The following is a 13,570-nucleotide window of genomic DNA, read 5'->3' as shown; positions in this document are numbered from 1 at the left end:
AACTTCTTTGGGGCACCGAATTCCAGTGGTTTATTTCATTTGGTATTAGATTGGGGGGGGGTCAAGTTTATATAAATTGGCTTTTTATCTAATTGAATGCCTTACTGAGTCAGAGGGAAAACGATGAATAATTGTATTGTGCCTTCTATCTGCAGACCTCAAAGCACCTAGTGAACATTCATTCACTTCATGTAACCCTGCAGCAAGGTATGTAAATATTAGTCGCCTCGCTGGTAAAAATGAGATGAAGGAGTCTGTGACTTGCCCAAGGTTACGGAGCAAGGCAGTGCCAGAGCAGGTGTAAAACCCACCCGTCCTGATTCCCCAGACCCTGCTCTAATCGCGTCACAGGCCCGTGCCCTCCCTCTCACAAAGAGCAGGGGCTGAAAGCCAGTGGGAATCCAGCCCTTCCGTTCCCAGCTGAGCCTCCCCACGGGCTGGCGCGGGGCGGGGATTAAACGCCCGTTAGGTGACTCAGGTGAGACCCGCGCTAAATTTTTTGGTGCATGTTAAACGTGAGCGGCGCTGCCACGTGGCTAGTTCAGGGCAGAGCTCCCGGGAGCGGCGGCGGCGGCTGTCGCGGGCCGGCCGGGCCCCAGGGCGGTGCCGCGGGCCGCCCCGCTGGAGCCAGCGCGTGAAGCGGCCGCGCAGCAACGGGCCCGGCCCGCCGCCTGAGCCATCGCAGTGCATGCTGGGCGTGGTAGTTTTCGCTGCCTGGCTGTGGGACGCGATGGAGGGGGATAGGTCACCTAGGCGCCGTCGCAGGCGGGTGCGTAGGGCGAAGCGTACTGCGCCTGCCTGCAAGGAGCCCGTTGATTGGTAAGCGCTCCCCGCCGGACCAATCAGGGTGCAGGGTGGGGCAGAGCTCGGCGCCGGGGTGTTTGGATTCGAACGCAACTCCTGGCCGGCGCAGGCGCAGTGTGAGGGCCGGCGTTGCCCTCTAGTGACGGGGTAGGGGATGCCGGGCGAAGAGGAGGAGGAGGCCGAAGCGGGGGTCGCGGGCGGCGCCTCCTCCCCGCCGGCGGAGGAGTGGGGCACTCGGCAGCGCTATGAGGAGCTCTGCAGCAGCCTCAACATGGACGAGCGCGCCCGGGCCGAGGCCTGGCTCAGCTACCAGGGCATGAAGCGTAACTACACCCTGGAGGTGAGGGGCGGCCCGGGGGGTTGGTGCATAGGACTAGCTGCGGGGCGGGGCGGCCCGGGGGGTGTCGGAAAGGGGAGGGGCGGGGGGGTTGGTGCATAGGACTAGCTGCGGGGCGGGTTGTAAGGGGGGGGGGGGGCGCTCTCTGTGACAGGCACAGTCCGGACCAGGAACGCTGTGGGAACCGCATCCCTTATTGTTGCCTCAGAGACTCTCCTCCCCAGCGTCAGGAAATGGCTCAGTATTGCTGCCCTCTGTGCAGGAGTCCTAACGCCCCTCCTCCCCTGCACAAAAAAAGGATGTTAGTGGTTGCCCCGTGGGGGAAGGAGGGTTGGATTCCCTGACCTATGATGTGTCAACCAGAGGATCTAACTTTTTCCTAATCGAGACAAAACTAAACTGTCCTCCTGCCTGAGATAGTTGCAAACCAAGATATTTCTCTCCAGTTCCTTTAAAATTGCTGTGTCCCCATTTCTGCAACATTCCTGAGACCCAAAAATGTGTTAAACCAAGTCTAATCAAATTTCTCCTCGTCTATTAAACCTTTGTTAAAAAGTGGGAAGTTTAAGTTAAGTCTACTATTTCTAAAGCTTTGCTGCTTTTATAAAAATATAATAAGGAATATTTGCTGGTGGTACGAAGTATTTTTTATAAATTAACATAATACATTGTGTGATGCAGTATCCTCAGTCTTTCTGTTGGTTCTTTGGCTTGCTGTTTTCAGAATTCAGTAGTTCACAATGTATGTTCCCATATGGACTAATGGGGTTCTGCCGTAGTGTACTTACTAGTAATTTGCGCGAAGATGTTTTTCAGCTATCGTGTATTATATATCCAGATAAAGTACTTTTTTGTACTGGTGGTTTACCAAATGTTGAGCTAGGTTTTCTTTCATATAGTACACTAGTTTCTGGATTTAACAACAGAATAAAGTAAAGAAAAAATTCAGAACTCAAGGACACAGATACTAAAAGAAAGAACATTCAAAATTTAAGTAATAAAACTGATTGTTCTCCCAGCCAGTTTTAAAAGTGTGGTTTGCAAACCTTTGTCTAGCTGTAATGGAAAACAAATACAGTCAAACCTCGCAATAACGCGAATTCAGATATAACGCAATCATAAGTTGGCTCCCCTTTATGGCCATAATACTGTTTGCGTTTTGCCGGAATACTATACTATACTTTTATGACATTTATAAATAAACCACATTCTTCCGGTTTTATAGGATAATGTGACTTGTGGCCATTGAAGTCTCATTGCACTTAGTTCTCAGGTTATACATGTGTATGGTGTTTGCCTATGAACTTATTTCTTATATTTTAAAAAATATTTTACCATTATGGTCAGAGAAATTGTATGCCCTAGATCAACTAAAGAAGGGCAAACAACAAACTCAGCTTTCTAGAGATCTAGGAATTAGCGAGTCCACTTTGTGAGGGTGGAAAAAAGAAGAAAAGCTCCGTAGCCTTCCCTGCATTCTTGAAGAGGAAACTGGTTTACAGCGTGTAAAGGTCAAGTTTGCTAATGACGAAAGTCTAGATTCAGCCTTGTACCAATGGTTTGTCTAGGCTCGCTCAGAAGGAGTTCCCATTTCTGGCCCTATTCTGAAAGCTCAAGCAGAGAAATTTGATCGCCTTATCAATGGAAATGTATCCAAATTTAAGGCGAGTAACGGCTGGCTGGACAGATTCAAGAAAATGCACACTATAAGCCAAGTTATTGTGTCTGGGGAAATCCGCTCAGCTGATAAAGAGGCTGCCGATTTCTACCCAATTGAGCTTTAAAGTTGCTGGAGGAAGGTTGCTACACAACCGATCAAGTTTACAACTGCGACGAGACTGGTTTATGCTTTACAGTGTTACCCGATCGCACCCTCGCAACCAGGACTGATGGTCACAAACGAGAAGGCTTTAAAGCAGAGGAAGGACGTCAACAAGTCTGGCAGCCACAAAGTCAGACCTCTGATGATTGGAAAAGCGAGGTCTCCCAGATGTTTTCATCGTGTTAATATGACGGCCCTTCCCTTTGAATACACCAACAGCAAGAATGCATGGATGAATAGATCCATATTTGAAGTCTGGTTCCATAAAACTTTTGTGCCAGCCGTTCGGGCTCATTTGTGAAAACTAAAACAGGAGGAAAAAGCTCTCCTCCTGCTGGATAATTGCCCTGCCCCCCCACCCCCCAGTGGAAAATCTTGTCAGTCATGATGGCAAGATGAAAGTCTCTTATCTCCCGAAGAACGTCAGAAATCCCGCCACTGGAGGAAGGCATCATATCGGCATTTAAGCAAAACTATCGTTGCGAAATGATCAGGTGGATGGTAGTGGAAAACAACTCCTCTGTTGACACATCACTGGCGTCACTCAACTTGAAAGAAGTCTGTCACCTCACCGGGAAAGCCTGGGATGCTTTCTCTGCACGTTGCATTGAATGATGCTGGATAAAGGGTCTTGGTCCAGCTTTTCTGTCATCTACACATGATGATGGTAATGACAATGAGCCTGAATTTACAAGAGTCATTGAAGATGACGTACGCTTAGCCGAAGAAGCTCTCAGAGAATATGAGCTCAATCATCATGATATCCTCAACTGGTTTTCAGCAGATGACATCTGCCCCATATATGAACACATCTCAGATGACGAAATTGTTGCAAATGTCAGCGGGAAGAATGAAGCTGCACCACCAGAGCCCGAAACTAGTGGCGCTAATGACGATGACAACGATGATGGCACCTCAACTCTCCCACCAAAAGTGTCTGAGGCAGTAAAGCACCTAGAGGCCAGTTTGGGGTGGCTGGAAACTCAAGACGTGGGCAGCGTCAAAATCCTCCAACTCAGAAGCATTCTTGACTTTGCTAGAAGCCAACAGTCCGCAGCAAATAAGCAGACCACACTAGATAGCTTTTTTAAGTGATGAAATTTAAAATTATGGAGTCATGCAACCAGATTGACTCTGCGCAATGATTAGTATAGTAGATTTCATGTTTCTTTCATGTACATGTAATTAAATTACTATTTTTGTGTTTAAAACAGCTGGGATAACCCTTGTTGTTTTTACAAGACTGAAACTGACCGTCTTGAAATGGTAAATTTTCATAACCCCGCTATAAAGTGACCCTGCATTTATCGTGATCAAATTTTTTGGACCCCAATTATCACATTATAGCGGGGTTTCACAGTAATATGTGCCTGCTTTCCAAAATATACACATCCAGTTTGCTTACACAGCTACTGTGATTGAATGAAAATCCGATATATGCACACATGAATAGGTACCTATTGTGGATACAAATATCTGCAGTACCATAATAACCACAGTTTCTATGTGTGATCTAGCACAAAGTTGTGCACATACTTCTTTGTGGTCAGTTTTTGGAAACTCAGCTTTTAAATTTGATCCCCCGAAGTTGAGATTCAAATTTATTTGAAAAATATTTCCACCTGATAACTTTCTTAAAAAAATAAATATGGTAGTAAAGAAAAGTGTTATATATATATATATATATATATATATATATATATATGTCTGAATACTGTAGGATGGCAATTAAATAGAATTTACTGTGCAAATAAAACTTTTTTATTCATATGCAAAAATATATTTAAAGTGGAATTAAGATATAGCAAGCACTCAGTCAGCACCCTGTGCTGCTTGTGCCCTACCAGCATATGATAATTTAATTCCCAAACTCAAAGGATGCAATATCAGCCTCTGTTACATACTTCTTATAAGAAAGTTGTTTAAAAAAATAATCACCAAACCACAAAGGTTAAAAAAACAAGAAAAGCTTAGTTAATGGGATGTTTTCCACATAATACAATCTTAACTCTGCCTCCTTTTGAGGACCTTTATGTATGTCCTCTTACTGTGCATCAAAAGCCTGATTTATTTGAAAATGAACAGTGAGGTCAAAGCACCAAATTTAAAATCAACTTTTTGGTAATTTAGAAAATTGTTACCTCAATTCCAGATTTTGAATGTTAACTCAGTGTCAGAGACACAAGGTGTTTGGTTTTTGTTTTTGTTTGTTTGTTTTTTAAATGAACCAACTTCTGTTGGTGGAAGGTAGTTTTCAAACATCTCCCTGAAAAAGAAATCTGTGTAGCTTGAAAGCTTGTCTCTTTCGCCAAACAAAATTTGTTCAATAAAAGATATTAACTCACCCACCTTGTCTCTGTAATATCCTGGGACTAATACAGCTACAATGACACTGCAAACAATTCATTGGCAGTAGAAAAAGTAGCTTATTGCATAACACATTTTATCCATTGATGTCTGCTGTATGCAGTTAGGATTTCTCTGATTCGTACTTTGTCAGTTGAGGTCTTATGATTTTATTTAAATTGCTACCAAGTTTTGATTTTTTTTGTACTGATTATCAGGAATAGATTTATCTGGTCTTAATACATCTTTCTGCAGGCCAGGAAAATTATGGCTCTGATAGAGAGGCATCCACCAGAGTAAATATTGGCAGTTGGAACATTGAGAGTGACATGCTAGACTTGCCAATAAGATATTTCCTGACAGGACACTAGGATATATGTGCCCACTGCTAGAAAATGCCTTGAATCTCATCTGTATGACACTTCGTGACACTACCTTGATGAAGTAGACATATGAAGCCAGACCAAGTGTATACGTTTCTAACTGTATTGATTGTGGGTGCAGCCAGACTAGAGAGCCCAAACTTGAAAACTTTCATTCTTAGCCTTTGAGGAAAAATGAACAAGTGTCCTTAGGAACATTTGGTGAAGAAGAATGTTCTGGCAGCCAGGAGCAGTTGCTTTCATATCCACAAGGTGATAGAACATTTAAAATAATCTTCTCTTGTTAGAAGTAAAAAAGCATGCTAAATGCCCCATGTTAAATTTGGCTTAAACATGAAATTGGTAAGTGTACGTTAATTGATTCTGTAGTAATTTTGATGTTACCTAATTTTAGCATTTTTTAAAATTCCTTTATTACATTATAACTAGAAAGAGCTTTTGAATAATTGAGTTAAGCTTTACAATCTTTCCCTTGAAATGTACTGGATTATTTTTTTGCTTTTTTCCTCTGTATTGTATGCATAGTAGTAAAAGAAACACTTGTCAGTGTATCCTTTAAATGACGTAATGTTTAATTTCACAGGGGAATGATCTACACTGGCTAGCATGTGCCTTATATGTGGCTTGCAGAAAAGCAGTCCCAACTGTGAGCAGAGGGACAGTCGAGGGAAACTATGTATCCTTAACAAGAATATTGCGCTGTTCAGAACAGAGGTAATTCTCTTTCAAAAGTGCAACTATGTTGTTAAAATGTAAAAGACTGCATTTCCCCTGCAAATGTCTAGTAATTGAGAGTGAGGGTGAAAATTATTTTTAACTCACTCTTATTTCCTGCGTTTTGACACACAGTGTCTAAGAACAAAGGTCTTGCAATATGACAACACTATCATGAGTTAAAGACAGTTTTTGTCTTTAATAAAGACTTTCCATCATTCTGAATGAGGATGTTTAACTCAGAAGGTTTTAACAGACTTTCTTGTGATTTTATATCTAGTCACAGTTCACCTGAATCATTAGCATGTTGTAACCACAGTATTTTTTCTCTCTCTCAGGCTGGGTTTTCAACCTCAGGAATAACAAGCAGGCCCATAAAAAGTAGTAGTGTGTGTGGGGGCGTGTTTTAGCGGGTTTATTTGATGAAATCAAGTAAAAGCTGAGCTGCCTGTTTAATATGTAATATTCATATTCTCGTCTTGACTTTTTCTCAAGTACTTAGTGGTAATAACCAAATGAAAGTGAGAATTTATAAAGTTGTGCTAGTCACATGAGACATTTTCTTGAAATTTACACACACTTTCTCCTTCAAACAGTGGAGAGATGTCATCTTTGAGTTGTGGTCCCTGTGTGTATTCCACGCACTCCAGGCACCTGAGACTGGAGATTTCTATCAAGTAGTGTTTGTTGTTTTGTGGCTATGCAATTATTGTCCATGTGCTCCAAGCTGAGGATATAAGGAGGATATAAGGCAGATTGATGCCTCTCCAGTTCCTTCTTACTGCTGCATGGCCTGATTCAGAATCCTCTGAGTCCAAAGCAATCTTGACATTGTTTCTTCTGAATTTGTAAATATATTTGTATGTAGTTTTTAGTATTCTTGGTGTTTGAGTTTTTATAGTCTAGTTAGTATAGTCTCCCCAGTCGGATCCACTTTCTGAGCACAAGTTCCGGAGCAGAGGCCAAAACCTCTAAGCCTCAGAAACCATTGCCTCTTGCAAGAGTAAGGGGCATACTCATGTGCATAAGGACTGATCCCCTTCCTGATCTGCCTCTAAGAGAAAGTATCCCCAATTTACCTTACCAGAGGATATTTTCACTTTGCCCTAACAACACTGTCCTTTCTTGTCTGGTCTGGTCCTTCTATGACACATTTCATTATCAGAAGAAACCACTTTGAGGAGAGGAGATTCTCCCCTCCCACTGCACAAGCCAGAACATTCTTTCACTGGTAAAACATGAGCCTACCTTCTTGTTGGCCGTGTCTGTTATTCTAGATGAGCCTTTGCTTCTTTACAGGAGGCACGCCCAGATGGAATCTCTAAAAGGTATTGGAGCCATCCTCTTCCAACATACAACTATCCAGGGGATCGATGACAGTGTCTTGGTGTCTCCCCAGCCAGTCGATCCTAGAATCAGCAGATATTCCTGCTATTTCCTGACCCAGAAGATTTCAGGGCTTTCTGTTAGTTTGCTGTGGATCCACCCAGCAGCAGTTGGTGCCTTCTGTTTGGTAGAAGGCCACTCCATTTTTACATACCCAACAACAATCAGATGCCTGAAAGGTCTCGTTTAGCACTGGTGGTGAAACCAGTACCTCAGTGGGATCTCAAGCCTTATACTATCAGTACTACCAGACCACCCTTTGAACCACTGATGACATGTTCAGTGTCCCACTTCTCTATGAAGGTCCCCTTCCTAGTTGCCGTCATATCAGCCAGAAGTGTAAGTGAACTAGGAGCTCTCATGGCTTATGCCATACGCCATACTAGAGGTTTCCCTTCAACTTCATCCAAAATTCATCCCCAAGGTAATTTCCAAGTTTCATATGTATCAGCATATTCACTTACCAGTAGGATCCTTTTCAAAATCTCATACTTTCAAAGAGAAGAGGAGACTTTACTCTCTTGATGTCAGATGGGCTTTGCTTTCTTTCTTTGCAGATAGAAGGACAATCAAGAAATCACCAAGATTATTTATTGCTATAGCAAAGTAATCATGAGGACAAGCATTATATGTTCAGAGACTCTATGTGGCTCTCTGGCTGCATCGTTCTATCATCAGTTGGCGCATATTCCTCTCCCAGATGAAGTGGGAGTCCATTCCAGTAGAGCACAAACAATCTCAATGGCATCTCTGAGAGAAGAACCTGTGCTGGACATTTGTAGGATGACTATCTGGAGCTCCATCCAGATCTTCACAAAATATTACACCTTAGTCTAGTCCTCTTTTGCAGATAAATCTGTTGGGATGGTATTTTTACAGACATTTATACCAACTGTATTCTCAAACCCTCTCCTGTTTGAAGACTGCTTAACAATTACCCATGCGTGGAATACACATAGGGCCCTGCATTCGAAAAGAAATGGAAGATCTTTACGTATAACTGGAGGTTCTTCAAGATGTGTAATCCCTGTCTGTATTCTATTACCCACCCTCGTTCCTCTCTGCTTCAAGCTTATCTGGTTTGCGATGAGAAGAGGGACTGACGAGTCATTGGTCCGCCCCTCCCCCATATCATCAGTTCAGAACACAAGGTGAATAACTGCACAGGGACGAACCTACAGATGGGGATTGCTAGAAATTTCTAGTTTCAGGTGCATGATGCACTTGTGTATCTACTTGCGGGATACAGATAGGGATCATGCATCTCAAAGAACCTTCAGTTACAGATCTGTAACCTCCATTTCACCTCCACACTTCAGCCTGTAACACGCCTTAGGTGATAAGATCTGTACCAAAGTTTGAAAAATCCCTTTTTACCACATGCTTAAAATCCATTAAAGGAATAAAATAAATTATTTCCTAAAGCTATTGACTCAGCTGAGTCAGTGTTAATCAGTAACGCAATTGTGTTTTGTGGTGATCAAGCAGCCTAACATACAAATGATTATAGCAGGAAAACGTAGATATATAATAATAATTAATAAAGTATATTGTTGGACATTTTATATAAAATGCAGAAAAGTTTTGTTAAAAGCAAAAAGAAATAGAGGAAGGTAAAGACACAGGATATACATTTAGGTGAATCCAGCTATAAAAGACAAGTGGCGGGGGGAGGGGGAATTAGAAGTCAGGGAAGAAAGAGCAATAAAACCATAAGGCAAATGAAAAATATAGTCTAGTCCAGTGGTTCACAAACTGGGGATTGGGCCCCCAAAGTGGGTCGTGGCCCCATTTTAATGAGGTCGCCAAGGCTGGTGTTAGACTTGCTTTGAGGCCTGAGACCGAAGCCCGAGCCCCACCCCGGGGGCTAAATCCCAAGCCCCACCACTCAGGGCTGAAGCTCAAGGGCTTCAGCCCTGGGTGGCAGGTCAGGTTACAGGCCCCCCACCTGGGGCTGTAGCCCTTGGGCTTTGGACCCCCTGCCGGAGTGCTGAGGCTTGTGCTTTTGCTTTGTCCCCCCACTGCCCAGGGTGGCAGGGCTTGGGTGGGCTCAGGCTTCGTCCCCCCGCTTCCTGGAGTTGTGTAGTATTTTTTGTTGTCAGAAGGGGGTCGATGTGTAATGAAGTTTGAGAACCCCTGGTGTAGCTTATTTAAAAGCATTGCAGAAATGATACATATGTCATGTTCTGTCTTTTCCCTCTGTGGCTATAGATTTTCCTTGGTACTGTGAAGAGTGCAGGGGTATCTTTTTTTTTTTTTTTCTTTTTTTTCCCTGCCAAAGTAGATAAGTGGTTCAGGGAAATGGGGGAAGCTTAAGATGCACACTAGTCTGAGCCACTGCAAGTGATGGTGCATATGTGGAAAAAAGCCACTAAACTGCAGTGTAAAGTCACTGTGAGTACCAGCAAGTAATGGTACAATGTTCTTGTTAGGTGTCTGAACTCAACCTTGTTCATGAACAAAGAGTGCTCCGAGTTTTAATTGTCTTTGCCTGCTTGTAATCATGCAGTGTTATCAAACCGTATACACCATTGTCAACAGTTGATGAAGTGTAAACCGTGTTATGTTTTGTTATAAAATGTTTTTTATAGTTTATTTTTCATAAAAATGAACTCCTCATCCGCATCTTTTAAATGTTCACAGCTTGATTGAGTTTTTTAACAAGATGAAGAAATGGGAAGACATGGCAAATCTGCCCTTGCAGTTCAGAGAACGTACCGAGAGACTGGAGAGAAACTTCACTGTTTCTGCTGTAATTTTTAAGAAGTTTGAACCCATTTTCCAGGACATTTTCACGTATCCTCAAGATGATCAACCTCGTCAACAAAGAGGAAGAAAACAGAGGTGTGTGTTTGTTACTTTTTCTAACTGATTTTGGAGCAACGATCATTGATAATTTCTTGGTGCTTTAGTTTTATATTTTTTAATTCAATGTATCTCCGAGTAATTCCTGCAGTTTCGTTAATAGGTCATTCTTCTTTCTTCTGGGCTTCTCTTTACAGTAGTAAATTTCTATTCCATTGCCTTATTGAAAGACTAAATAGATTTTATGTGCTGTACATAATCAGATTTTATGTGCTTGGTGTAACTCCTCTTTTTCTGATTCTGTACTTGTCAAAATTTCATGTGCCTGAGTTTGTTAATGTTGAGCATGGCTTCCCTTGATTTCCTTTGACTGGTTAACCAAGATGGAAACGTACCTGTTCATTGGTGCTTCCATCTGTGCAGCTGATGCATTCCTCATGTCTATGGTGCACAGCCTTTCTTTTCCCTTTCTAACACTTACAGTTAATTTTTTCTAAGTTCTTATATTTAATGCATGTTTCTGTGAGCACGTTAGTACCATATTTAAAACTGGGCTTATTTAAACCTTATTCATAAGACCATTTGGGACTGTCCAAATACTGGTTTTGAGTTTATGGAACATCAAAAAATATTGAATGTTCTGTAACATAGAGTTAAAACACTTGAAAGAGAAACAGTTATTAAAATGAATTAGTTGATTATAACATGGAAGTAGAAAGTTATAGTAAATTCCATATATAATTCTATAATAAGAGTAAATCTTGCAAATTGTTATCATGGATAATACCAAGAGAAGATCTAATATGATTCTGGAGATTAAACTGGAAAATCACACTCAGGAGCATCCACACAAAAAAATGGTTTGGAAATCTTTTAAGATGATTCCATGTATAGGCATATGGTGTCAACAGAATAAAAACTGATTAAGACTTCTTGACAAATTACATTTGATCAAACTAGCAGAATCTAAAAAAGAACTTACTAGAGAAGGAAATAGAGGAAATGGACAAAGGAGAATTTTGAGGTTAACTGGATTCCTTGTTGATTTATTTTAAAAAGTAAATAAATAGAATTACTTAAGGGAGCATTTAACTAATTTAGTCTTTCAAAATAGAAGTACTGTCAGAAATGGAGAGGCACTAATGAAGCCTCTTGAAGTCGTACAAAGATCCCTTGTATGTGAGGCTAATAGACCTATTGTATAACCCAACTAAGGCAACTTTTTACAAGTGTAAGGACAAGAAAACTTGGGAAACATGGACTTTATTACTTTTGTCTAAATTTCATAGCAAAATTCTATCCTGGGGATGAGGTGTGGCACCAGACGTGTCAGTTGGGATGGTTTATTTTCAGAGAAGCAAGGACTGGTGATGTGGAGTTTAAAATATCAGTCTTTATAAAGAAAAGGTAGTTCTGCCCAAATGTGGAAGTACTAGCATCCTTTCAAATCATTCAGTAAATCAGATATTAGGGTTTAAGGTACCATTGCTGTAATTAGTTTAAGGGAAAAATAATAGAATTATTCCACCTGGAGTGATCAAGATTTATGCCAGATCAAACAGAACATATGAAGATTGTTCAGTATAAAACCTGAATGGGGGAATTGGAGATACTAGACTAAAAGAAGTTTTTGAGTGGAGATTTTGTTTTGACACCAAAGCATTTTTCATTTGGGATGAGTTGGCTGATTGTACTATTGTTATACAGCAATTTTACACACGGTATTAACTAATATGTAACCCTCAGCAGGGTTCAGACCCCTTCCTAGAAAAGGAGGGAGAGGTACCAAAAATAGTAAAAATATATATATATAAATATATATATAGAGAGAGAGAGAGAGATAGCAGAGTTGGTCTTACATTTGGCATTATTACTGATGATAGAAGAGGCTCTCTGAAAATATTTGGATTCTTTCAAACACTCGATGAGGGGTTCATAATGTCTGGAAACTCAGATCTCCAAAGACTACAGTTAGGATTGTTTGAATATGGAAAGATTTATTAAATTTACCAATATCCCTCTTTTTAGACGTCCGGTATTAGGGAGGCAGAATAGTTTGGCCTAATGGAAAACTGGAGAAAAGGAATGCTTTTCTCTCCCACACTTCTTGCTTAGGATTTATAGCATAATTTCATTCTCAGCAGAAGATTCTTTGATTGAAGGCTCATAGTGGAATTGATCTCTCTCACGTGTGCAGTAGGGTTGCCAACTTTCTAATTGCACAAAACCGAACACCTCTGCTCCGCCCTTTCTCTGAGGCCCTGCTTCAAACCACTTCTACCCCCCCCATCACTCGCTCTCCCCCACCCTGACTCACTTTCACCGGGATGGGAGGTATGGGCTCTGGGCTAAGGGTGCGGGCTCCAGATAGGGCCAGAAATTGGGTTCAGGGTGTAGGAAGGGGCTCCGGGCAGGGGGTTGGGTTGCGGTGGCGGGGGTGAGGGCTCCAGCCAGGGCTACGGGCTCTGGGATGGGGCCGGGGATGATTGATTTGGAGTATGGAGGGGTCTTTGGGCTGGGGCCAAGGGGTTTGGGGTGTGGGAGGAGGTGTGTGCTCTGGCTGGGGGTGCAGGTTCTGGTGTGGGACTGGGGGGAGGGTGCAGGAGGGGGCTCAGGGCAGGGAGTTGGGGTGCAGGCTCCAGGAAGGAGTTTGGGTGCAGGAGGGGGCTCTGGGCTGGGGCAGGGGGTTGGGGTGGAGGGAAGTGTGGGTGCAGGAGGGGACTTTGGGCGAGGGTTGGGGGGTGGGGTCCCAGCGGCGCTTGCCATGGCTCCCAATAAGCAGCCACCAGGTCTCTCCGGCCCCCTTGGTGCATGGGTGGCCACTCAAGGAGGCTCCACATCTTGCCCTCACATCAGCATGCACCGCCCCCACAGTTCCCATTGGTTGCAGTTTCCGGCCAGTGGGGGGAGTTGCTTAGCCGGCACTCGGGGCACTGGCAGCACCTGGAGCCGCCCGTGTTCCTAGGGGCTTCA

The 13,570-nt window shown here is 42.7% G+C and overlaps 1 protein-coding gene across 4 annotated transcripts in view; it reads left to right on the top strand.

The window, feature by feature from the left end:
* The first annotated feature begins 383 nt into the window (after positions 1-383).
* Positions 384-13,570, top strand: part of RBL2 (RB transcriptional corepressor like 2) — a 53,798-nt gene continuing 40,611 nt past the window's right edge. For 2 of the 4 annotated variants that reach the window (XR_005588758.1, XM_039502918.1), the window contains exons 1-3: positions 753-1,144; positions 6,276-6,406; positions 10,436-10,636. Coding sequence is in view for 3 of the 4 variants with exons in the window: in XM_039502918.1 (XP_039358852.1) it covers positions 959-1,144; positions 6,276-6,406; positions 10,436-10,636 (518 nt within the window). In the remaining variant the exon portion in view is untranslated. Of the gene's footprint in view, positions 479-752; positions 1,145-6,275; positions 6,407-10,435; positions 10,637-13,570 lie in introns of those variants that run through there. The other 2 variants (XM_039502917.1, XM_039502916.1) reach the window with 2 other exon arrangements.

This window comes from Mauremys reevesii, linkage group 16 (assembly GCF_016161935.1).
Source record: "Mauremys reevesii isolate NIE-2019 linkage group 16, ASM1616193v1, whole genome shotgun sequence".
Taxonomy (NCBI): Eukaryota; Metazoa; Chordata; order Testudines; family Geoemydidae; genus Mauremys; species Mauremys reevesii.
This window is presented reverse-complemented; position numbering and strand designations above follow the sequence as displayed.